The sequence below is a fragment of the Microcaecilia unicolor genome, chromosome 3, assembly GCF_901765095.1.
Source record: "Microcaecilia unicolor chromosome 3, aMicUni1.1, whole genome shotgun sequence".
In the NCBI taxonomy this organism is placed as follows: Eukaryota; Metazoa; Chordata; class Amphibia; order Gymnophiona; family Siphonopidae; genus Microcaecilia; species Microcaecilia unicolor.
In genome coordinates, this window is record NC_044033.1 from 322,566,486 (window position 1) to 322,593,332 (window position 26,847).

At 45.7% G+C, this 26,847-nt stretch overlaps 1 protein-coding gene across 1 annotated transcript in view; it reads right to left on the reverse strand.

Moving 5' to 3' along the window:
• SNX9 (sorting nexin 9) overlaps positions 1-26,847 on the reverse strand; it is a 378,115-nt gene that overhangs the window by 271,284 nt on the left and 79,984 nt on the right. The window contains 1 exon segment of the mRNA XM_030198382.1: positions 20,668-20,754. Within this exon segment, the coding sequence (XP_030054242.1) occupies positions 20,668-20,754 (87 nt within the window).

A 26,847-nucleotide genomic window follows, 5' to 3' on the forward strand; every position in this document is an offset into this window, starting at 1 on the left:
CTTATCTTGCTAAGGATATAAAAAGACGAAGCGGTTCAGAGAAAAGCAACAAAAATGGTAGGGGGTTTATGTAGCAAGACGTATACGGAGAGACTTGCTAACCTAAACATGTATACTCTGGAGGAAAGGAGAAACAGGGATGATATAATACAGATGTTCAAATATTTGAAGCAAACAAACCTTTTCCAGAGACGGAAACGTGGTAGAACTAGAGGGCATGAATTGAAGTTGAAAGGGGGTCAACTCAGGAATAATGTCAGAAAGTATTTTTTTTTTCACTGAAAGGGTGGTAGATAGCTGGAATGTCTTTCCACGGGAAGTGGTAGAGATGAAAACTAATAGAATTCAAAAATGTGTGGGACAAACACAAAGGAATCCTGTATAGAAGGATCAGACTGAAAAAATCTAAGTGGAGATTAGGTAGGAAAGCCAGCGCAGGGCAGACTTCTACAGTCGGTGCTCTGATCTAGGCTGAATAGATTTGGATGAGATGGAGTGGAGGCTCTTCAAGAGCTTTCACAACAGAAATTTTAGAACAACGCTAGTGCTGGGCAGACTTCTACAGTCTATGCCCTAAAAAATCAAGATCAGGTATAATGTATCAATTCATAACATATGTAATGAGTTTATCTTGATGGGCAGACTGGATGGACCATACTGGTCTTTATCTGCTGCCATCTACTATGTTAATAGATCTTTCTAGTATGACAAAAAAAAAATCTTACACCACAGCAGCTGTCACAAAGTTCTGTGTAGCAGTCCAAAGCTCTTTACTGATTCTACAAAATGATACTAATAAAACAAATCTTTCACAAATCCCCGCTGCAGAAAATCCAACATCTGCGCTACAGAAGCCCAAAAAGGAGAAATACCAGCCCCTTCACACCAAGCTTCAAATATCCTCCAAGTGCGGATATAATTTAGAGAGGTGGAGCGGCAACAAGACCGTAACATGGTAGCAATTACTGAAGTCGAATAACCTCTTTTAGCTAATCTTGCTCGTTCAAGAGCCAAGCCGTAAGGCAAAATCGAGCTGGGTCTGGATGAGGAATTGGCCCTTGAAATAGTAGGAACTTGTGAACCGGAAGACGAAGAGAAGCCGTCGACCGAAGACGCTGAAGGTCCGCGTACCAAGGACGTCGAGGCCAGTCTGGAGCTACCAGAACTACCGGACCACCGTGTTCTGCAATCCGCTGTAGGAGGCGGCCTAAGAGAGGACACGGAGGAAACGCGTAAAGGAGACCGGAAGGCCACATCTGTAAGAGGGCGTCTATTCCCGCCGCTTTTGCGTCCCTTCGGCGACTGAAAAAATGAGGAACCTTTGAATTGAGATTGGAAGCGAACAGATCTAGGACTGGAGTGCCCCACTGTTCTACTATCAACTGAAACGCTCGATCGCAGAGAGACCATTCCCCTGGATCGAGAGTGTGCCGACTGAGAAAATCTGCCTGAATGTTTTCTACTCCTGCTACGTGGGAGGCCGAAATGGCGTAGAGGTGAACTTCTGCCCACGCCATAAGCCTGGCCGTCTTTTGACTCAAAAGGCGACTCTTTGTTCACCCCTGGCGGTTGAGATAAGCCACCGCTGTGGCATTGTCCAAGAGAACTTGAGCCGCCTTCCCGAAACTCCTGCAGAGCCAGCCGAATAGCTCTGGTCTCCAAAAAGTTGATGGATTTGGACGCCTCCAGAGGAGACCAAAGACCCTGGGTCCACCTGTCCAAGCAATGGGCTCCCCAGCCCCGGAGACTGGCATCTGTCGTTAAGGTTACCCACTGAGGAGACTCCAGCGGCATTCCTGTGACAAGATTCTTTGTTCGCAGCCACCAGAAGAGACAGCTGCGCTCCTGGAATCTGAGAGGTAACCTCATTAGAAGAGAGTCCGTCTGAGAGGACCACCGGGATAGTAGAGACAATTGTAGAGATCTCATATGAGCCCTGGCCCAGGGGACTACCTCTATCGTCGCTGCCATGGACCCCAGGACCTGAAGATAATCTCGAGCACAAAGGTCGCGTCTGTGAAGTAAGTTTAGTACCCGAGACTGCAGTTTGACAATTCTGCCCTGAGGAAGAAAAACTCTCCCCTGAGCTGTGTCGAAGGTAACCCCTAAATAGTCCAGAGACTGAGAAGGAACCAGACGACTCTTGGCTGTATTTACCACCCAACCTAGAGACTGCAAAACATTTACCACTTGATCCGTAACCTGGCAACTCTCTTGATAAGTCTTTGCTCTGATTAACCAGTCGTCTAGGTATGGGTGAACTAGAATTCCCTGCTTTCTGAGAGCTGCTGCTACCACAACCATAACTTTGGTAAAAGTGCGCGGAGCTGTTGCTAAGCCAAACGGCAGAGCTGGAAACTGGAAATGGTGACCTAGAATCGCAAACCTTAAAAACTTGTGGTGAGCCGGCCGAATAGGAATATGTAAGATAACATAAGATAACATAAGTAATGCCATACTGGGAAAAGACCAAGGGTCCATCGAGCCCAGCATCCTGTCCACGACAGCGGCCAATCCAGGCCAAGGGCACCTGACAAGCTTCCCAAACGTACAAACATTCTATACATGTTATTCCTGGAATTTTGGATTTTTCCAAGTCCGTTTAGTAGCGGTTTATGGACTTGTCCTTTAGGAATCCGTCCAACCCCTTTTTAAACTCTGCTAAGCTAACCGCCTTCACCACTTTCTCCAGCAACGAATTCCAGAGTTTAATTACACGTTGGGTGAAGAAAACTTTTCTCCGATTTGTTTTAAATTTACTACACTGTAGTTTCATCGCATGCCCCCTAGTCCTAGTATTTTTGGAAAGCGTGAACAAACGCTTCACATCCACCTGTTCCACTCCACTCATTATTTTATATACCTCTATCATGTCTCCCCTCAGCCTCTCTTCTCCAAGCTGTATGTAGCTAAGCTTCTGTCAGATCTAAGGCCGTTAAAAACTCTCCAGCCTGAACTGCCACTATAACTGATCGAAGAGTCTCCATCTGAAAACTTGTGATTCTGAGAACTTGATTGACCGCTCTGAGATTTAAAATAGGACGAAAGGATCCCTCCTTCTTAGGTACCACAAAGTAAATGGAATAACGACCCTGTCTGTACTCGGAAGAAGGGACTGGAGAAATAGCCTGAAGATCTAAGAGCCTTTGTAGAGTCTCCCGAACCGCACCTGCCTTTTGACAAGAATGGTAGGGAGACTCCAGAAAGGTGTCAAAGAGGCCTTGCGAATTTTAAGGCATAACTGTCGCGAATTACTTCCAAGACCCACTGATCTGAAGTAATGTGGGCCCACCTCTGATAAAACTGAGAAAGTCGAGCTCCTACAGGAACCAGAGGAGAGGCCTCCACACCTTCATTGGGAAGAGTGAGAGGGGGGTTTGAAAACCAGCACCTGAGACTCTAGCTCCTCTGTGGAAACCACGAAAGGACTGAGTCCTACTAAAAAATCTTAGACCTCTGAGCCTAAGCTCCGCGCCCAGCATAAAATCTACGGAATTCTCTCGCCCTACCACAACCAAACAAAGAACCCCGACCAGATAGACGAGGCCTATCCTCTGGAAGGCGAAGAACCTTAGAATCTCCCAAAGAATGCACCAACTTATCCAAATCCTCTCCAAATAAAGAGCCCCTAAAAGGAAACTTACTGAGTTTAGACTTGGAAGCCGCATCCGCCGACCAACCTCCTAACCAAAGAGACCGGCGAGCTGCGACACCCAAAGCCTTAGAAGAAACTAAGGAGATCATACAAGGTATCTGCTAGAAAAGCAGATCCTGCCTCAATCTTAGCTACCTCTACATTAATAGCAGCAAGATCATCCGTAGATCTATCTAGGACACTTTCCGCCCAGCGAAAACAGGCTCTGGCCACCAAAGATCCGCAAATAGCTGCATGCACCACCAGAAATGAAACATCAAAACTATTCTTAAGCAGAGAATCTAACCTCCTGTCCTGAACATCGCGAAGAGCTGTTCCTCCGTCCACAGGAACCGTGTTATGCGTGGTAACCGCCGATACCACTGCATCTACCACTGGAACTTTAAGAAGAGCTCTGTCTACTTCTGGCACAGGGTAAAGGCGGGACATGGACCTGGCTGGACGAAAAGCAGAATCTGGAACTTCCCACTGAGTTTTAATGACGTCCCAAATATCCTGATGCATGGGAAAAGTTTTTGTGAAGATCTAAAGCCTTTAACTAACAAGTCTACCTTACAGGCCTCTGGAGTCTGAGGTATATCCTTGAAATGCAGAGTAGATGAGACAAGAGATATGAGCTCCTGCAAATCTTCCTTATGAAAAACCCTAGCTACTGAAGGATCGTCCCCTTGGGAAAAAGAAACTGTTTCAGGATCAACAGGAGACTGATCCTCCCAAAGATCCTCAGCCAAGTCATCCTCTACTTCCAAGAAGGGAATATCTTGATCGGAGAAAAAATCAGTCTGTGAATCGTATCCTCTAAACCTCTTAGCAGGAGGAAAAGACGTGGAAAACTCCTTTGAAACTCCTGGCCCTAAACCAGGCTTTTTCATCAAAAAGGCCTGGTACATCTGAAGGACAAACTCTGGGGGAAAACCCCTTTCTTGAGACCCTCCCAGATTCCCTGGCTCTGCTTGCGCTGCTGAAGACCGAGAAACAGAGCCCTCATGAGAAGAAACCGCCGAATTCAAAATGGCGGCCGTTCACACCGATTTCGCGGTTCCTGAATCTAGGGCAGAGGAAGAGGCGTCTGAGGAAAATTGAACTGCCTTTGCCGAAGCGGTAGGCAAAGACAGTGACTGAGAATCCTCCACTGCAGTACAAAATTTACAGGAGCCAGAAGCGCCCACTCCCCAGCGCTGACAAACTAAACAGTGTTTCAACTTTTCCGCCATAGCTGAGCTGAGCGTACTAGAAGCGAGGCGAACCACGCTTCTATTTTTTTTTTAAACGCCGCTTCTAAAAAAAGAACGAGTCTTTGCCAAGTAAAATACTGCAAAAATAAGATTTCAAATGCTTGTCTAGACTTTGGGGTAACCAATTCTCACTTCTCTTTTTTTTTTTTTTTTTTTTTTTTAAAGAACAGCTGATGCACTTCCCACAGCAACGGAGCTGCCTGCTCGCTAGCACACAGGAGAAAGATAGACATTTAAAGAAACAGTGGCTGCCTCTCCCAAAGGCAGTACACCTTTCAACAGAAAGTGTAGCCCTTCCCCAGAAAGTGAGGGGAGGTGGGGAGGAAAAGGGGGGAGGGACCCGGGACACCCGAGTATAACACCCCAGAGGCTGCAAAGAAAATAATTAAAACCTTAGTAGCAAGCCTCTAAACAGAATTCCCCAGGCACAGAAAGTAGATAGAATAAAATAACTGTAAGGAACAATTAAAAAAAGAGACTAATGGGCTCACGTCCTACCTGCTGAGAGACTGAGAAAATACTGAGGCTAGCATCATATGGCCAGGGCTCTCATTGGCTCTCTAGTCTCAGAACTTTCTCAGTCTCCACCTGCTGGTAGACGTACACAACCCATCAGTCCAATCCTGGTCCGGTCCGGAGGGATGCTAAGGAAACAAAGTTTACCATTCTTTATTTGGAAAATAATAGCAGCCTTGTGGTTAAAATAGAATCTGCTTCTCCCATCCTCCACTGTCACAGGTACAAACTATAAAATAGAAAGGTCTTTTAACTTCCTTTCACTCTGTACTTTGTTACCTCATTTCTTGTTACAAAACACCACCATAGTCAGTACTCCATAAAGAAAGACAAAGACAGAAAGAAACTATCAGCAACATCAACCAAATGTAGAACTGGCAACAACACATTTTCTTCATCTCTTCCCACTCATGCTCATAAGAAACAAACAAATAAAAAAAAAGTATAAAACTCTTTACCCTTCCTCTGTGGTTTGCTACCAATTGAAACACCTTGGTAAAACATCTTTGCTCTTCTCTGTTTTCATAAAATTAAAGTTTGTATGCATCAATCTTCTAATGCCTCTGAAAGTTAACACTGAAAGAGCCCAGAAAAGCTGATAGGGCAACAGCTCTATCTTGATACCCTAGAGTCCTGACCTGCCATAATGCACTAAAAGTAATGTCATCAAGTTTATAACTGAAGGAAGGGTGTGTGCGTGTTACATGTATATACATGATTCAAGCATAAGACAGGATAACATGAAAGGTACTAAATTTCAATGGAATATTTAGTTTGCAATGACAAATTATGGAAACATGACTAGTGCTATCCTGCTTTAAAGGGAAATTTGAGAAATATATGACACTTATCAGTGATATCAGTGCTGCCAACCAAGCTCCACATTAGTGGCCTAGAGAGTGGTTAAGCAATTCTGCAATAGCGGCAATCTGAATTCTAGGAAATGTTGGAAACACATCACAATAAACTTTAGTAGTACTTCCCCTTTAACACACTACAAAAGCAGAAGGAATGTGAGTGGGGATTAGGTTGCTGACTCTCCATTCCAGGTGATCAGACTGCATCAGGCTTGACTTTATTCCCCACTGAATATGCAAAGTGTACTCCTCCTCCATAAAAATAAATAAAAGTCATACCAAAATATAATTTTAAAAAAAGCCATGACTGTATAAACTTCACCAGCAAATATGGAGTCAGCTAACAACCCTAAGATTTGAGAAGAGTTTGTATTTGTGTCCTAATACTTCTGTACAGTTAATTCAGTGAATATAATAGTGATCACTGAGTAAACCAGCCATTCAAACAGCTAGAGTATAATGACTAAAAATTTGAGGTTTGATACTTTCATTTCCTTATTTTCTATTCTGGTATTTCAAGGATGGTTACTTTTGTGTTTCTATATGAACATCTGCTAGAGTGTCAGCCCAGACAATGATCCGTTATCTTTTGAAGTGTCCAGGATCTTTTAAACTCTTCTGCGTCTGTTAACTGATAAATCGAGTCACTACATACATTGAATTTTATTACAGTCCTAAATCTGCTATCCATGAACAAGACGAAAACAAAATACATAGTTTTAGGGATGAAAATTACCCTTCAAAAAACAGTGTGATCAAATATCTACAGTACTTTTATGCAATATAGAACAAAGCACCTAAATATTACTAGCATTCATTGAACCTATTTTTGAAAGGAAAATCATTTTTGAAACTATCAGAAGGAAAAGTTTCATAAAATAACATTTCTCACCCAAATCATCATTGGTACAATTTTTTCACAATTTTTCCGCATCAATTCTTGTCTTGATAACCTAAAATCTGTTATGCTTAATATAAATAAAGCTATGCATTTATCTTTGTACTTGATATACTTGTCATTCTTTTATTATTTTTGTACAGTATCTATTTCTGGCAACAACTAAAAAAAACTCTTCCATACATCACTTCCACCAATAAAGCATTTGTAAAAGACCAGCATTCCTTAATAACTTCACTGTTATACACTTTAGCCAGCATTCATTCTTAGATTTTTACACAAACATATTGCAAAATAAGGCTTCTGTTTACAGGGTTCCAAGCACATACAGGAAACCAGTAACGAGGGAAAATGTTTGATGCTATATTGGTATGTTTTTACAGTTAATATATTTATCATAGAGTCCTTGAAATGTCCAGAAGTGTGGCTCTAGGGCTGAACTGTCAATTTGGAATTTTTGCAATTCAGAGGGAACTTTTTGTTGATTTTGAAAAATTACTTCCTGCTGTATTTATTCAAACACGCATCTTGTTTCATCAAAATTACTCAGCCACTGCTTAATGTGCCAAAGAAGTTTACTTTGTGTATATTCCACATCTGTGTAGGCATATGTTGCAGCTTCATTTCTATTCTGTATCTGTTTCCTCAAGAAACAAAGAAAAAGAAGCTTAAATTCTGGTTTCTAAAAAAGAATTTCAAAGTGATTATTGGACCTATTTTTTATATATATTAATTTGGGGGCTAAATTTACAAACAAGCTATACAAATGTATGGTGATTAATGAAAAGGATTTTTCCAGGAAGCTAAAATAGCAATAACCGGCCAACACTGCGTGATGACCCCTGAAGAGGCAGTATATTGGCAGAGACTTCTCTACCAGTCTTCAGCCACAAAGAAGAATGTGTGTTCACTGAGCAACAGCCCAGAAAGCTTGGGGGGGGGGGGGGCGGGAAGGATGACGGGAGACAAACCAAGATTAAAAAAAAAAGGTTCCTTCATATCTGGAAAAAATTCCAATGTCTACAGAAGTAAGAACCAAAAATCAATAGCTAGTACGTAGAGCATCTGGGGAAAACGCCAAAAAAAAACCCACCACACACACACTTGACTATGTAACTCCCAATGATACTGCTAATGTTACTACAAACCATCACTTTTACAAACAGCCACAGCTCTGTGATCAGGTCAGACCAACATCAAATTGGTTATACTACAACATTTAAGCGCAGCAAGGCCTTTAAGAGCAATGCACCACTGGGAAGTTTTATATTCCCTTGGTTTCAGTGCAGAAAAGCGAAGAACTGAAGTGCTAGTATACCCTATAGATTATACTGAAAAGAAGCTTTACTAAGCCAGAAATGGGATCTCCTGCCTGTGTTACAATAAATTCAGAACATTCAATACCTGATCAATAAAATCAGAAAGCTGTTTACTGAAGCAGCTATCCACGCAGGAGTCACCCTATTTCTCTTTATCCTCCCAAGTACCACCAAGATCCTATTCCTATCAGCCTCTGTCTCCTCCTCAACACTGAGTCAGCTAAGGGTTGGAGAGAAGGATGACTGCGCCTCTCCCATCATCCTGGGTCACTTTGCCCAGCTAAAGTCAACGCTGCCTTGGTCCATGGCTCCAAGACTAATAAAACTGAAACATCTACACAGGAAATCATGGGGAGGGGGGATCCCAAAGGGGGTGCTCCCCCATCAGAGCCGTCCAGCTTCTCTCCATTGACTCGTAGCACAGGTGGCAAGCTGGGGATGGGGCAGAAGATCCTGGAAAATCATCTCCAAGTTATTATTCTGTGGGGCCGGGTTGAAAACAACTGTTCTCCTTGAGACTGAGTGGGTAGCAAATTACCAGAGATGCTTGACTCTTGAGAACTGCACTTCAAAAAACAGCGCTCACCACCAAGTTGTGCTTTCTGTCATCATAACTAGGCTAGATCTTACCATCTCCTGAAGCCTGGGGACATGATCTTTAAAAGATAAAGTCCAGTTATGTCGTACCCGCTGTGACCTTCATCAATTGGTCACAGAAACTGAAACCATGGCATAGCCATGACAAAGTGCAATGCTGGAATACAGAAGAGAAACACAAATTAAAGCTCAAAGTTGATGAATGAGAGCAATATGATCCCATTTCCCTGGCCTCAAAAGGGAACAAGATTATTAACCTCCATTCGGGCCCGAGAATCAGAAGCATCATTTCCTGTCAGCAGTTGACTTTTTTTTTTAAACAAATGAAGTAGCCTATGAGGAAGGAGACGGTGGGAGGCCAACAGAGGGATACGGGGTGGGGTAGGGTAGGGACCTGGGGTGACCAGGTGCTGTGGAGGACTTGCAGCCCCTTCTGCATATTCTCACAGCTGTATCCGGGGTGACTCCCAGGTCCACCCGATCTTCCCAGGGCCCTCGCTCCAGGTGCCCAGGGTTTCCAGTTGCTTTTTGGCTATGATCAGGCAACCCTCAGGGGGAGGAATGCTGGCTTCGGCCTAACCCCTGGTAAGCCTTTCCTCGCCTAACAGGTGCCCAGCTCTACCACCGGCTGCCTTTCAGGTGCTGTGGAGACATAGGCGGTCGGTGGCCCAACTGTTTGGGGAGGCTAAAGGGGGTGAGTTAGGGGTGGGGCCAGAGGTGGAGCTTAAATCCATAATTGTCTGATAACAAAAAAAAAATAAATAAAAAAGTCACAATTAATACCTTTTATTAAATTTAGATATTAGATATGTATCATATGTCAAAGAATAAAGTGGTTGCTCAAAGCATATTCTAAGCACAATCGTTCAACTGCAAAACACTATGCACAACTTTGTGCAAAAAACACTCAGAACCTTACTGTACCATAAATATTACACTGGGCAGAACCTAATACACCAATATACCACCCATACGGAAAATGCAGACCGTCAACAATATGAAACAAGGGATCATATCATCACAATTCTCATGTAGAGCCACAAAACACCCTAATTCATGTTTAACGTGGGATAAAATACCATATATAAGTAAATAAATATAAACTTTTAATGTTGAGCACCTGATTCTCAAAGTGGACATATTCCAAACACTATAATGAAAATAAAATGATCTTTTCTACCTTTGTTGTCTGGTTGTCCGATTCTGCTGCTATCTGTTCTCAGTGCAGGTCAGGAAGTCATCCTCCTTAAATATCTCCCTGGCAACCCAGCCAACCCCCTCCCCCTCCCCTCCCAGCAGTAAGGTAAACAAACCATAAACCAATTTCTACAATTGGTTACACAAGGCTAGAGGGCTTTCACTGCAGCTCCTGCTGTGAGGATGGAGGTAAATCAACAATTTAAACCTCTCAGAGCACAGCAGGGGAGGCTTAGCCTGTCCAAGCCTCTTATACCAGGCGCCTATGTGTGGAGGACTTGCAGCTCATCTGCATATCCTTTACAGCCTTCTCTGGGGTGACTCCCAGGTCCACTCCGATCTACTCAGGGCCTCTGCTCTAGGTGCCACACGCCATCAGGCGCGCGGGGCATTTAGCGAATGCTACATACCTGTAGAAGGTATTCTCCGAGGACAGCAGGCTGATTGTTCTCACTGATGGGTGACGTCCACGGCAGCCCCTCCAATCGGAAACTTAACTAGCAAAGTCCTTTGCTAGCCCTCGCGCGCCCGCGCGCACCGCGCATGCGCGGCCGTCTTCCCGCCCGAAACCGGCTCGAGCCGGCCAGTCCAGTATGTAGCAAGACAATACACTTCAAGGGAAGACACAACTCCAAAGGGGAGGCGGGCGGGTTTGTGAGAACAATCAGCCTGCTGTCCTCGGAGAATACCTTCTACAGGTATGTAGCATTCGCTTTCTCCGAGGACAAGCAGGCTGCTTGTTCTCACTGATGGGGTATCCCTAGCCCCCGGCTCACTCAAAACAACAACCATGGTCAATTGGGCCTCGCAACGGCGAGGACATAACTGAGATTGACCTAAAAAATTTACCAACTAACTGAGAGTGCAGCCTGGAACAGAACAAACAGGGCCCTCGGGGGGTGGAGTTGGATCCTAAAGCCCAAACAGGTTCTGAAGAACTGACTGCCCGAACCGACTGTCGCGTCGGGTATCCTGCTGCAGGCAGTAATGAGATGTGAATGTGTGGACAGATGACCACGTCGCAGCTTTGCAAATTTCTTCAATGGAGGCTGACTTCAAGTGGGCTACCGACGCAGCCATGGCTCTAACATTATGAGCCGTGACATGACCCTCAAGAGCCAGCCCCGCCTGGGCGTAAGTGAAGGAAATGCAATCTGCTAGCCAATTGGATATGGTGCGTTTCCCTACAGCCACTCCCCTCCTATTGGGGTCAAAAGAAACAAACAATTGGGCGGACTGTCTGGTGGGCTGTGTCCGCTCCAGGTACAAGGCCAATGCTCTCTTGCAGTCCAATGTGTGCAGCTGACGTTCAGCAGGGCAGGAATGAGGACGGGGAAAGAATGTTGGCAAGACAATTGACTGGTTCAGATGGAACTCCGACACGACCTTTGGCAGAAACTTAGGGTGAGTGCGGAGGACTACTCTGTTGTGATGAAATTTGGTGTAAGGGGCCTGGGCTACCAGGGCCTGAAGCTCACTGACTCTACGAGCCGAAGTAACTGCCACCAAGAAAATGACCTTCCAGGTCAAGTACTTCGGATGGCAGGAATTCAGTGGCTCAAAAGGAGGTTTCATCAGCTGGGTGAGAACGACATTGAGATCCCATGACACTGTAGGAGGCTTGACAGGGGGCTTTGACAAAAGCAAACCTCTCATGAAGCGAACAACTAAAGGCTGTCCTGAGATCGGCTTACCTTCCACTTGGTAATGGTATGCACTGATTGCACTAAGGTGAACCCTTACGGAGTTGGTCTTCAGACCCGACTCAGACAAGTGCAGAAGGTATTCAAGCAGGGTCTGTGTAGGACAAGAGCGAGGATCTAGGGCCTTGCTGTCACACCAGCCGGCAAACCTCCTCCAATGAAAGAAGTAACTTCTCTTAGTGGAGTCTTTCCTGGAAGCAAGCAAGATGCGGGAGACACCCTCTGGCAGACCCAAAGAGGCAAAGTCTACGCCCTCAACATCCAGGCCGTGAGAGCCAGGGACTGGAGGTTGGGATGCAGAAGAGCCCCGTCGTCCTGCGTGATGAGGGTCGGAAAACACTCCAATCTCCACGGTTCTTCGGAGGATAACTCCAGAAGAAGAGGGAACCAGATCTGACGCGGCCAAAAGGGAGCAATCAGAATCATGGTGCCTCGGTCTTGCTTGAGTTTCAACAAAGTCTTCCCCACCAGAGGTATGGGAGGATAAGCATACAGCAGACCTTCCCCCCAATCCAGGAGGAAGGCATCCGACGCCAGTCTGCCGTGGGCCTGAAGCCTGGAACAGAACTGAGGGACCTTGTGGTTCACTTGAGATGCGAAGAGATCCACCAGGGGGGTGCCCCACGCCTGGAAGATCTGTCGCACCACACGGGAATTGAGCGACCACTCGTGAGGTTGCATAATCCTGCTCAACCTGTCGGCCAGACTGTTGTTTACGCCTGCCAGATATGTGGCTTGGAGCACCATGCCCTGACGGCGAGCCCAGAGCCACATGCTGACGGCTTCCTGACACAGGGGGCGAGATCCGGTGCCCCCCTGCTTGTTGACATAGTACATGGCAACCTGATTGTCTGTCTGAATTTGGATAATTTGGTGGGACAGCCGATCTCTGAAAGCCTTCAGAGCGTTCCAGATCGCTCGCAACTCCAGAAGATTGATCTGTAGATCGCGTTCTTGGAGGGACCAACTTCCTTGGGTGTGAAGCCCATCGACATGAGCTCCCCATCCCAGGAGAGACGCATCCGTGGTCAGCACTTTTTGTGGCTGAGGAATTTGGAAGGGACGTCCCAGAGTCAAATTGGAGCAAATCGTCCACCAAAACAGGGATTCGAGAAAACTCGTGGACAGGTGGATCACGTCCTCTAGACCCCCAGCGGCCTGATACCACTGGGAGGCTAGGGTCCATTGAGCAGATCTCATGTGAAGGCGGGCCATGGGAGTCACATGAACTGTGGAGGCCATGTGGCCCAGCAATCTCAACATCTGCCGAGCTGTGATCTGCTGGGACGCTCGCACCCGCGAGACGAGGGACAACAAGTTGTTGGCTCTCGTCTCTGGGAGATAGGCGCGAGCCGTCCGAGAATCCAGCAGGGCTCCGATGAATTCGAGTTTCTGCACTGGGAGAAGATGGGACTTTGGGTAATTTATCACAAACCCCAGTAGCTCCAGGAGGCGAATAGTCATCTGCATGGACTGCAGGGCTCCTGCCTCGGATGTGTTCTTCACCAGCCAATCGTCGAGATATGGGAACACGTGCACCCCCCAGCCTGCGAAGCGCCGCTGCTACCACAGCTAGGCACTTTGTGAACACCCTGGGTGCAGAGGCGAGCCCAAAGGGTAGCACACAGTACTGGAAGTGGCGTGTGCCCAGCTGAAATCGCAGATACTGTCTGTGAGCTGGCAGTATCGGGATGTGTGTATAGGCATCCTTCAAGTCCAGAGAGCATAGCCAATCGTTTTGCTGAATCATGGGGAGAAGGGTGCCCAGGGAAAGCATCCTGAACTTTTCTTTTACGAGATACTTGTTCAGGGCCCTTAGGTCTAGGATGGGACGCATCCCCCCTGTTTTCTTTTCCACAAGGAAGTACCTGGAATAGAATCCCAGCCCTTCTTGCCCGGATGGCACGGGCTCGACCGCATTGGCGCTGAGAAGGGCGGAGAGTTCCTCTGCAAGTACCTGCTTGTGCTGGAAGCTGTAAGACTGAGCTCCCGGTGGACAATTTGGAGGTTTTGAGGCCAAATTGAGGGTGTATCCTTGCTGGACTATTTGGAGAACCCACTGATCGGAGGTTATGAGAGGCCACCTTTGGTGAAAAGCTTTCAACCTCCCCCCGACTGGCAGGTCGCCCGGCACTGACACTTGGATGTCGGCTATGCTCTGCTGGAGCCAGTCAAAAGCTCGCCCCTTGCTTTTGCTGGGGAGCCGCGGGGCCTTGCTGAGGCGCACGCTGCTGACGAGAGCGAGCGCGCTGGGGCTTAGCCTGGGCCGCAGGCTGTCGGGAAGGAGGATTGTACCTACGCTTGCCAGAAGTATAGGGAACAGTCTTCCTTCCCCCGAAAAATCGTCTACCTGTAGAGGTAGAAGCTGAAGGCTGCCGGCGGGTGAATTTGTCGAATGCGGTGTCCCGCTGGCGGAGAGACTCTACCACCTGTTCGACTTTTTCGCCAAAAATGTTATCCGCACGGCAAGGCGAGTCCGCAATCCGCTGCTGGATTCTATTCTCCAGGTCGGCGGCACGCAGCCATGAGAGCCTGCGCATCACCACACCTTGAGCAGCGGCCCTGGACGCAACATCAAAAGTGTCATAAACTCCTCTGGCCAGGAATTTTCTGCACGCCTTCAGCTGCCTGACCACCTCCTGAAAAGGCTTGGCTTGCTCAGGGGGAAGAGCATCAACCAAGCCCGCCAACTGCCGCACATTGTTCCGCATGTGGATGCTCGTGTAGAGCTGGTAAGACTGGATCTTGGACACGAGCATAGAGGAATGGTAGGCCTTCCTCCCAAAGGAGTCTAAGGTTCTAGAGTCTTTGCCCGGGGGCGCCGAAGCATGCTCTCTAGAACTCTTAGCCTTCTTTAGGGCCAGATCCACAACTCCAGAGTCGTGAGGCAACTGGGTGCGCATCAGCTCTGGGTCCCCATGGATCCGGTACTGGGACTCGATCTTCTTGGGGATGTGGGGATTAGTTAGAGGTTTCGTCCAGTTCGCAAGCAATGTCTTTTTTAGGACATGATGCAAGGGAACAGTGGACGCTTCCTTAGGTGGAGAAGGATAGTCCAGGAGCTCAAACATTTCAGCCCTGGGCTCGTCCTCCACAACCACCGGGAAGGGGATGGCCGTAGACATCTCCCGGACAAAGGAAGCAAAAGACAGACTCTCAGGAGGAGAAAGCTGTCTTTCAGGAGAGGGAGTGGGATCAGAAGGAAGACCCTCAGACTCCTCGTCAGAGAAATATCTGGGATCTTCTTCTTCTTCCCACGAGGCCTCACCCTCGGTGTCAGACACAAGTTCACGGACCTGCGTCTGCAACCGGGCCCGGCTCGACTCCGTGGAGCCACGTCCACGATGGGGGCGTCGAGAGGTAGACTCCCTCGCCCGTATCGGCGAAGCTCCCTCCGCCGACGTAGTCGGGGAGCCCTCCTGGGAGGTGGCCGCAGTCGGCACCGCACGCGGTACCGACGTCGGGGACCTCACCCCGGGCGATGGGCCAGCCGGCGCCACGCTCGACGGTACCGGAGGCGCAAGCACCGCCGGTACCGGAGGGGTAGGGCGCAACAGCTCCCCCAGAATCTCTGGGAGAACGGCCCGGAGGCTCTCGTTCAGAGCGGCTGCAGAGAAAGGCATGGAGGTCGATGCAGGCGTCGACGTCAGTACCTGTTCCGGGCGTGGAGGCTGTTCCGGGCTGTCCAGAGCGGAGCGCATCGACACCTCCTGAACAGAGGGTGAGCGGTCCTCTCGGTGCCGATGCCTGCTGGGTGCCGACTCCCTCGGCGACCCAGAGCTCTCGGTGCCGACGCGGGGAGGGGACCGGTGTCGATGCTTCTTCGACTTCTTCCGAAGCATGTCACCGGAGCTCCCCGGCACCGACGAGGAGGACGTCGAATCCACCCGTCGCTTCCTCGGGGCCGAGACCGAAGAGGGTCGATCTCGGGGGGGCTGTACCGCAGGAGCCCTCAGGGTAGGAGGAGACCCACCCGAGGGCTCACCGCCACCAGCAGGGGAATGGACAGCCCTCACCTGCACTCCACCCGATGCACCACCGTCCGACGACATCAGCAGACGAGGTCCTGGTACCACCGACGTCGATGCAGCTATCCGATGTCTCGGCGCCGATGCAGAGGCCCGATGCCTCGATGCGCTCGATGCAAGGGCGGCCGAGGAAGATGGTCTGGACGCTGACGACGTCGATGCACTCGAAGATCCCGGTGCCGATGCCGACGAAGAGCCCGAGAACAACACGTTCCACTGGGCTAGTCTCGCTACCTGAGTCCGCCTTTGAAGCAGGGAACACAGACTGCAGTTCTGAGGGCGGTGCTCGGCCCCCAGACACTGAAGACACGACGAGTGTCGATCAGTGAGCGAGATAACCCGGGCGCACTGGGTGCACTTCTTGAAGCCGCTGGAAGGCTTCGATGTCATGGGCGGAAAAATCACGCCGGCGAAATCAAAAGCCGAAATGGCGAAAATTGAAGCACCAAAATTTAGAGGGAGAAAAATCTCGACCGAGGCCAAAAAGAGGCCTACCCCGACGACGAAAGAAAACTTACCGGGGCAAAAAGCTGGAAGTACGGGGAGGATTGACACGAAACCCGGTGGAGGGTTTCCGGAGCACTTCCCGACTTTAGAAAAGCTTTTCCGAAGAAAAAAACACGCTCAAAAAACAATTTGGACGCGCGAGGTCAACTTTCCGGGGCCCGACACGGCGAAACACGACTGTACCGAGTGCGGACAAAAGAAGACTGGCCGGCTCGAGCCGGTTTCGGGCGGGAAGACGGCCGCGCATGCGCGGTGCGCGCGGGCGCGCGAGGGCTAGCAAAGGACTTTGCTAGTGAAGTTTCCGATTGGAGGGGCTGCCGTGGACGTCACCCATCAGTGAGAACAAGCAGCCTGCTTGTCCTCGGAGAATTCTCTTTACATTTATTTTTCTTCCAGTTACTACTTATGGCTCCAGTACGCTTTTTCTTCTTGGTACTGTCTCTTCCTAATCTGTTTCTCCATCTGAAACTACTGTACACTGCAGGAACACATTGTCCACCCTCTGTATTCATCATCTCACCATCTCTTTTTTCCTCTTCCTTCTTCTCAGCTCTCAACCTTCAACATTTCCTTCCTTCCATTCATCCATCTCCTTTCTATCCAAGTACATCTCGCCTTTGTCGCTGTCATCATACCTGTCCTACTCTTCTCCGTACTCTCTTGCTCCTTCTCCTGCTCTCCGCTGGGGACATTAATCCCAATCCTGGTCCTCCACATCAGCTCTCATCCTATTTGTGCAGGTCACACCACGATATCTCCAATCTAATTTCTGTTCCTCTCCTCCCCCCTTCTTCCCTGCCTTTCTCTTGCGCTCTTGGAATGCCCGCTCTGTCTGTAACAAACTTTCCTACATCCATGACCTCTTTATCTCTTGTACTCTCCATCTGCTTGCCCTAACTGAAACTTGGCTTTACCCTGAAGACTCTGCTTCAGTCACGGCCCTATGACATGGAGGTTATCTTTTCTCCCATACTCCTCGCCCGGTTGGCCACGGATGTGGTGTCGGGCTACTACTTTCACCCTCTTCTAGATTTCAACCTCTTCTGCCACCTCAGTCTCACTATTTTTCTTCCTTCGAAGTCCACTCCATCCGTCTATTTGCTCCTCTGCCTCTCCGAGTAGCAGTCATTTATCGACCCCCTGATAAGTCCCTTTCTTCCTTTCTCACTGACTGATGCCTGGCTTTCCTTCTTTCTTAAACCTTCATCTCCTTCCCTCATTCTTGGGGATTTTAACATTCAGGCCAATGATCCCTCTGACTCTTATGCTTCTCAGTTTCTTGCTTTAACATCCTCTTTCAATCTTCAACTGTGCTCCACTGCCCCCACATATATTTCAAAGCACTGTGCAGCTCTGTCTTCTGCACAAGTTAATACTGCTCTCAGCTCCTCTCTGCACTGTTCAACCAATAACGTCCCATAGCAAACATTGGTTAGGCTCATGGTAAGCTTTCTACATTGAAAGGTGCACTTCCTTAATCACAATGTTTCATTGAGGGGCCAAACTGCCTTTGCTTCTAAATCTCCTTTTCTGAAAGAGTCCATCACTTCTCTTGAAATCTGTCAGCAAGATATGAATATTGATACACTCAAGCTTACAAATAATTGATTTGAAACTCCAAAACCACAGCTTCACACTTACTGTGTAAAACAATGGATAAAGGAGCAAGTGTCACCTTGAATTCAATAAGAATCAATCAGCATCTAAAGTGGAGTAAAAAGGGGGTTCAGTAACGTCACCCAGCCAGCCCAAGATGATCGGACTACAAGGCGTGAGCCTGGCGCAACATCATATGGCCCCAAAAAACTCCACACTCAGTTGAATGTTGATTGATTCTTATCTAATTCAAGGTGGCACTTGCTCCTTTATCCATTGCTTTACACAGCAAGTGTGAAGCTGTGGTTTTGGAGTTTCAAAGCAAGATATGAATGTCAGATACTTCTATATCATGAGAACAACAGAGAGACATAAAATGTCGTAGTTATGCCTTTTTATCCTTTCTAATCAGTTGTTGAGAATGTCTGGGGGCAAAATAACTCTCTAAAAAAGTAATGGAGTAGGAACAAATCTGGCAAGGGTGAAACACAAATGAAAAGAGACATCAAGTTGGGGGGGGGGGGGGCAGAAAAAAAATCTCCTCCAAAAAAATGGTCCAGTGCATTTCTGTGGGAGCAGTTCCAGCTTTTGAAGTATTAAAAAAAAACCAAAAACCTTTGCTAAGGTAAAACAGCAATTAGGAAATTGTGTTTTCAAAGTACCCCCCCCCCCCCTTCTTCTTTCCTTTTAATGGGCACAAGCAAACAGATTGGAAATAACTTCCTATCTTTTATGGGCCATCTTTTAGTGATTAAATGTATTTCATTTTTTGTCTTTTATGGTAAAAAACATACTGATTAAATCATATGACTATCTTAATGGCTTTTACTCAGTTCTACAGATTTTTTTCCATTAATGTCAAAACGCATGGCTGTCTGAACATTTTTCAGAGTTTAAAAACTATCAGCATCTCTCCAAACCTACCCTTGTGTAAGCGGGCCTGCCCTACCTGTTTTTAGTGCCACTAGCAGCAGATAGTGTAGGTAAGATCTAGCCAATGGGAAGATACTGGAGGCAGAAGCATTGGAAGGCAGCCCAAAGAACAGAGGTGGTCCTGTGCTGTACAAGTGAACGTTCTGCATGAGATGGGCAGGAGGGACTGAGCACTGTAATACAGGCTGCGCTCAGACAAAAGGTACTGGACAGACCTTGGAGAAAGCTAGTGAGGTCCTGGAGTATGGGGGGGGCAGAGAGTAGGAGAAGGAATGCTGAGGAGTAGAAATGGTAGAGAAATGAAGGAGAAGGAATACTGCTGCAGGAAAAAAAAATAAAAAGCTGCTACCATCTACAAGAATTTTACATGAAGATGGGCAGAGCTTATGATGGTGGGGAACAGGGAGGCACTGACTACATGAGCAGCAGGCAGCAGCACACCACCAGAAGTACTTGGGGTTTGGTTGTGAACAAGATAGTACACTTCTGTTTTCTCTCTCTCTCTAGTAGGGCCATTGTCATTAATAGCACCTCCCTTTAAGAACTTGGGTTGAACTCAACTGCTATAAATGCATTATTATGCATACTAAGTGGATGGGAATTTTTAGTCTAAAAAGGTTTCCTAGGTAACCATTTAATTTGCTAGGCAGATTCCTTCCAAAAAGCAGGCCTAATATACTGTACACACCGTCTATATCCTTTCAGAGTAATCAAAGAAAGCTATATATTTGTTTCTTCCATTTCTGAAGTCTTTTTTTTCACACTTCTCTTTCTAGCTTTAAACTGATATTGTCTGTACATTTCATTCTTTGGCCATAATCTCACTCTGCGTCAGTCAATCCTTAGCCCCTCTGGTTTGAACCAAAAGCAAGAGGAGGATGAAAATAATTTGCCCAGTTTACCTGGCTCTAAGCCCACTTGCTCTAACAAGTAGACCACTCCATTCAAAGAATGTACTCGGTCCTCATGCTCACAACCTGCTGCTGTCGCCACCACCACCACACCCAGAAGTAGACCCTGCAATGTTTTTCCTACACAACTTCTGGAGCAATCAAGTATTTGGGGAGGGGGGAGCCATGAACAAAGATCCTATCAAAGGGGGGAGCATGGAAACATTCAATGAGACTATGAAGTGAGGTGGGGGGGGGGGTTCACTGAAGTAAATGGGGATCCATTGTAGGAGCCAGTGTTGACCCTACCGTGGAACCATGGCACCCTGTGATTAAACAGTAAAATCCATCCTGTGAAATCCGTTAATGGCATCTTTTGATTTGATTTATCATCATAGTTGGTTTAATTTCATTTTCTTTTCAAACGAATATCACATCATTTATCACATCATTTAAGCCCACCTTCCTCTCCTCCAACTCAAAGATACACACAAGAGACAATACTAACATGCACATGCAGAGAGGAGTGAGGAAGAATTCTATGGTACCCATTCCACATGTTTTCCTCACTTGTTGCTCCTAAAGCAAAGGAAACTTGTGAACATCTGAATTCTATTCCTTTGCTGATGCTTCTCTCACGCATAAGCCAATGTTCTCAATACTATATATATGTTTTAAGAACGAGTTTCATTCCGTTCCCCAGTTTTTTCTCTTTAATTCCCTTTAATTATCTTACCTTATTGGTAATTACAATTACTTCACCTTCTTTGACTGTCAGCTCATTGTTTCCAGGTTCAGCCTCAAAGTCATAAAGCACCCGGGCCTAGAGAAAACCAAAAACAGAAAGAAAATATTACACTAGTGGTAAAACTTTCCATTCCCATATGAAAGGTTCATGCCAGGAAGTATCTACGGAAGTATGATTCATAGCTGAATAAATGACATGCGAGAGGAGTAAAGAGCAGCACCATGCAGAAATTACCAAAATGTTTCGGTTCACTGGAATAACAAATAACCATCTCGGTCTAACATGACTTATGGTTTGCACAATTAGCTCTATGAACTTGAGTTCAAAAATAAGAAAAAAATTAGACCTGTCACCACTTAGGTATTCCATTTTTTTTCCATTTCAGCTCTCAGTCCTGATTAAGGTGTTCCATATCCCCTGGCAGAGTAGCTGGGAACTAGGCACCACAAGAATTTTAGATTTTTCCTGGTAGTGACCTTTAGTGACCCTACATAGTGAGCCCAGTGCAACACCAGCAGAAGCACCAAAGGCACAGAATGGTAACAGGCTATAAATTCATTAAAGAGACCAACCATACATACAACTTGGTTTATTGGTTTTGCGATCATTTTCTTTTAACTTTAAAATGAGCTTGAGTCCTGTTCACAAAAAAAATATATGTGTGTATATAGATAGAAGACTATTCTTTTACATGCATGCTGCTAGTCTAATCCCAATACTTTTATTACCTGGAACAGAAATAGTGTGTCATCTTCGCCAACAGAAAGGTCAAATGATGAGAAAGGAACACAATTTCTCAAATTCAGCTCCTGTTCTTACACTATTAAACAAGCCAACCTTGTCAGCTCTCAGGTCTCAAGAAACAAATCTGGATTTTAGATTTAATTGCATGCCTTTCCAAATTAAAGCTAAAAGCAAATTTTCCATACATATACAATTGCTAATTTCCCTACCTCAAAGGCTTACAATGCTAAGTTTGTACCTTAACCCTTTCCCAGTGGTGTAACTTCAAATGCAAGGCCCCCAAACAAAATTTTGCTGAGGGCTTGCCTTAGCTTGGGGAAAAGGAGGGAAGAAAGGTCCCTTCCAAATCCTTGATTTAGAAGTTGATGAGTGAGGCTATACTCTGCTACCTACTTTAAAGAATGCTGCAGCACAGCTTCCCAACATCTTCATTCAATAATATTAGCCAACTCCCCTCAGCAGCCAGAGAAGCACTTAAGCACATCATCTCCTGCAGCTGGGGCCAAGTCTCAAGAAGAGACTCAAATCACACTGCAAGAATTTGCCCCCGCAGCAGCAAATAATACCAAGCGCTTCTCCAGCTGTTCAGAGGTATCAACTAATGGAATCTAGAACCATTTGCACAATGTTTCAAGCTTGCTGGGTCCCCTTCTTGACTAGGCTGTCCTGCACTGTGGAGAACACTCAGGTGATATTTATATCACTGTCCTTTCCAGATGTAAATATTTAAGAACTGACATTATGCTCAATGTTTTCAAAGCAAATATAGGCCTAACTAGAGGCACAGACTCTCTCAATTTTTTTTTATTTAAAAGGTTTAAACACACTATAAGAAATTGTTGTTTATATTATCAAAGAAAAAAGGCAATGCATCTCTGTGAGGAAAAAAATACACACATGTATATTAATACTGTTGATTAATCTCCATTAATGTGGAAAAATTAATACACAAATGTTAATTGCAATTAAAATGATTAACACATGTGGCAAGTGGTGGTTAGTGTCTTTTAAAATGCTAACTGCCAAAGGCTTCATCGAGCATTCACACCCAAAGCACCTCTGGAAGATCTCCACCCCAACATAAGAACATCCTTCCCCCTCCTGAAGGATGCCCTGGTAGTCTAGGGTAGGGCAAGCAGCTGTGGCCAAGTGGTTAGAGCACCAGACTTGTAATCCAGAGGTGGTCTACCCAAGTTCCAGGTTCAAAATGGCAGCTATGACTTCCAACTGCCAGTCCTACCCTTCACCACCAGGGCATCCTTCAGGTAAGGCTGGGGAGGGGGGGATGGGGAACAGCAGAGCATCTTCAGGAGGACCATAGATACTCTGGTGGAAGGGCTTTGATAGGAAGGTACATGCTCAAGGAGGAAGGCACTTCAGAGACCCATTTAAAATTTGATTAAAATTTCAATTGAGTACATTATAGATATAGATACATATACATACAAAGGAGAAAGCAGAGGGAAGGGCAATAAAAATGAGAAAGGGAAGGGCAACAAAAATGAGAAAGGGAATACAATAGCTTCCTCATAAGAACAGTCTAAACAGATTAGGATGCTCTTCAGCTTGGACAAGAGATGAACTGGGAAGTAAGATAGAAGATCACAAAATCGTAAGGCAATGGAATGCTTTAATAAGAAACTGTCAATCCTTCAAATACTCTCGATACCCAAGTGAAAAACACGACAAAAAAGATGTTCTACTCGATGTGGAAACTCAAAAGAATCAAACCTTTCTTCCCGAGAAACGTTTTCCGTACTCTGGTCCAGTCCATGGTTATTAGTCACCTGGACTACTGCAACACTCTTCTATACGCTGGCTGCAAAGAACAAACTATTAAGAAACTCCAAACAGCCCAAAATACCGCAGCCAGACTCGTATTTGGAAAAACCAAATACGAAAGCGCGAAACCCTTAAGAGAAAAACTTCACTGGCTTCCACTCAAGGAATGCATCGAATTCAAGATCTGCACGATCGTACACAAGATCATCAACGCAGATGTCCCACTGTACATGGCTAACCTTGTGGACCTACCGCCCAGAAACGCCAAGAGATCAGCTCACAAATTCCTCAACCTGAATTTCCCTAGTTGCAAAGGAATTAAATATAAGCAGGCATACGCCTCTACCTTCTCCTTCAGAAGTACACAGATGTGGAACAGGTTACCCCCAGCCCTAAAAACAATAGACAACCCAAGTAACTTCCGCAAATCTCAGAAGACACATCTCTTCAATAGAACCTACAAAAGGAAACCTTAGACACAAATTCACCTCCCAATCTATCCTACCCTAACACCACCCTCTCTAATTCCACATCCTTTTTCTGCATACTTTCGATTGTATCCATTATTCTGTCATGGCTTTGTCATAACACTCTGTAAGCCACATTGAGCCTGCAAATAGGTGGGAAAATGTGGGGTACAAATGCAATAAATAAATAGAAGGGATACTCCATCAAACTAAGCAGAAGAACTGGAAATAGTCACACATCTAGTTGCTAATGCTGATGTCAGAAAGAATATATACAAAATGGTACAATAAGGTAGTGGACATCTAAACCACTGGCTGTGTGACACTAACATTGCTGTACCAGAAAATCATTGTGACAACAACCTTAACAGAATTCTAAAATCTATTACCTGGTATATTCTCTTTCCCAAAGATAAAAGGCTTAACACAAGAAAATCTGAAATTGTGGTGAAAGGTGAAAAGCACAAAAACAGCATTACTTGTAGAAGTGTCCATACAAGTAACTATTCTGCAGTATATGTGGTGAAAAGAGAAAAATGTAGGCAAATAAAAATTATATGGCCTATCCAGTCTGCCCATCTATGCCATCTATTCTCCCTACTTCTCCCTTAGAGATCCTATGTACTTGTCCCAAGCTCTCTTGAATTCAGATACTGTTTTCATCTCCACCACTTCCATTGGGAGGTTGTTCCACAAATTCATCACCCTTCCCGTGAAGAAGTATTTCCTCAGGTTACTTTTAAGTCTATTCCCTTTCACTTTAATCCTATGCTCCTTCATTGCAGAGCTTTCTTTCAATTGAAAGAGACTTTCCTCCTGTGCACTTATGCCGCATCTTATTTAAATGTCTCTATCATATCTCCCCCCTCTTCCGCCTTTCGTCCAAAGTATACATATTGAAAACTGTTTCTTAAAGCCCATTGCCCCCCTTCAGCTGTTAGATCACCTTCCTGTAATCACCACTTTCCTTCCTCCCCTCCCTCCCTCCTCTCCTCATCTACCCAAAAGAGAAAAAAAGAACCAACTACAAACAAAAAGAGTGGGGGGAGGAGAATTTGCAATACAATGCTTCCATCTTCTCTGTTCCACTGAATCGTTTTGAGCACTATGTTTTGGGCTCTAAAAGAAAGGGAATTTATGTAAGGGTTCCAAATTAACAAGAATTGCTTTTTACATTTATGAGACAAATAAGCCTTCTGTTTCTCCATTAACATAATATGGTGTAGCATACACCAACCTAGGGTTGCCTACTAGCTACCAATTCACCTGACAAGGCTGACCTATTCCTGGGCTTACCCAATGCATGCAGGGATTTGTAGTCTTGTAGGAGAGACTTGTTGACCTGAACATGTATACCCTGGAGGAAAGGAGAAACAGGGGTGATATGATACAGACACTCAAATATTTGAAAGGTATTAATCCGCAAACGAACCTTTTCCGTAGATGGGAAGGCGGTAGAACTTTAGGACGTGAAATGAGATTGAAGGGGGGCAGACTCAAGAAAAATGTCAGGAAGTATTTTTTCATGGAGAGCGTGGATACTTGGAATGCCCTCCCGCGGGAGGTGGTGGAGATGAAAACGGTAATGGAATTCAAACATGCGTGGGATAAACAAAGGAATCCTGTTCAGAAGGAATGGATCCTCAAAAGCTTAGCCGAGATTGGGTGGCAGAGCCGGTGGTGGGAGGCGGGGCTAGTGCTGGGCAGACTTCTATGGTCTGTGCCCTGAAAATGGCAGATACAAATCAAGCAAATAAACAATCTGCACGAGTGTGTAGTTATAACAAAGAAACTATCAAACACATCACTCCAATATAGAGTCACACTGGGGATTCAGATCTGAAGGATAAAATATATTAAATTTTAAAAAATAGCCTCAGTGTAACAGGGAGCCTGACTTTTATGCTCCACTGTAAATATAACCATCACAGGCTTCCACCACCTTCCTTCAGATCTGAATCCCCAGTGTGACACTATATTGGAGTGATGTGTTTGATAGTTTCTTAGATACAAATCAAGGTAAGGTATACACAAAAAGTAGCACATATGAGTTTATCTTGTTGGGCAGACTGGATGGACCGTGCAGGTCTTTTTCTGCCGTCATCTACTATGTTAGCCTCCCTTTTCTTAGGGAATCCAATGGGAAAAACGTATCACAAGTCCCTGCATTCAATGGGGTAAGGCAAGGACTGGATAAATCCTGTCGAGCGAATTGAGACCTAGTTGGCAACCTAACACCAACCCCAAAAAGAGGGTGGATCTGTGACAGTTCATACTTTAAGGATAGTCTTTTTATCTAAAAGGCCTGCCTTATGAATTAAAAGGCAGCCTTCCCTGCTCTGCTATGCAAAAGCCTCATTCTTATCCAGCAAGAAGTCTGCTGCTAAGAATAGAACTGAAGATCCAAGTATGCACGCCAGGTAAGAAAACAATCAATCTGCAAAACAAAGAAACATGTGTGCATTCCCAAAACGCATGAACAAAAAGAATCAGGAGATTGAGCACATTTCTGGCAAACAGGTGAGTCGGTCCTGCCCATTTTAAAAATTAGAGTTTGCGAAATAAGTACAGTGAATCACCCTGAACAGACATTCCCATAAATCAACATTAACGATCAATTCTAGAAATGAATTTACAAAGATCCATAGAAGCAGGTGTTCTGTTTAGATCTACATACCATTTTGATGTAAATTCTGACAGATGTTTCTGAGGTGAGATCTCTAAAAGAGCTTTGTGAAGTTATGATAACTGAAAGTCCATCTCCATCATTTAAAAAAAGTGAAATAAATGTAAGACTATGGCAGATAAAGTAGTTTTGTTCACGGCAGAAATAAGCTGCAATTGTTGATAAGCAGAATCGGCAGCCAGCTGAACCAAAGTGCAACCTCCCAATCTCTGTAACAGTATTAATAGACCATCTGGCTGCAGTACTGCTCCAAACATGAAATTCCTATATGTTCCCAATTTCCAAAAGTCCCATTCTCAACCCATAGAAGAAATGCAGAATTGCCCCTGGTGGGTAAGAGATCTGGAGGGGCATAGCAGACTACTGTGTTGCAAATAAAAGAACAAGCTTCAGAGGTGCTTGTAGAAGAAAATTAAAATGCCGAGTAAAAAAAAAAAAATCTGCCTCAACCTGTATTGAAGTATAGTCTTCTCTCTCCAAAAGCCAATC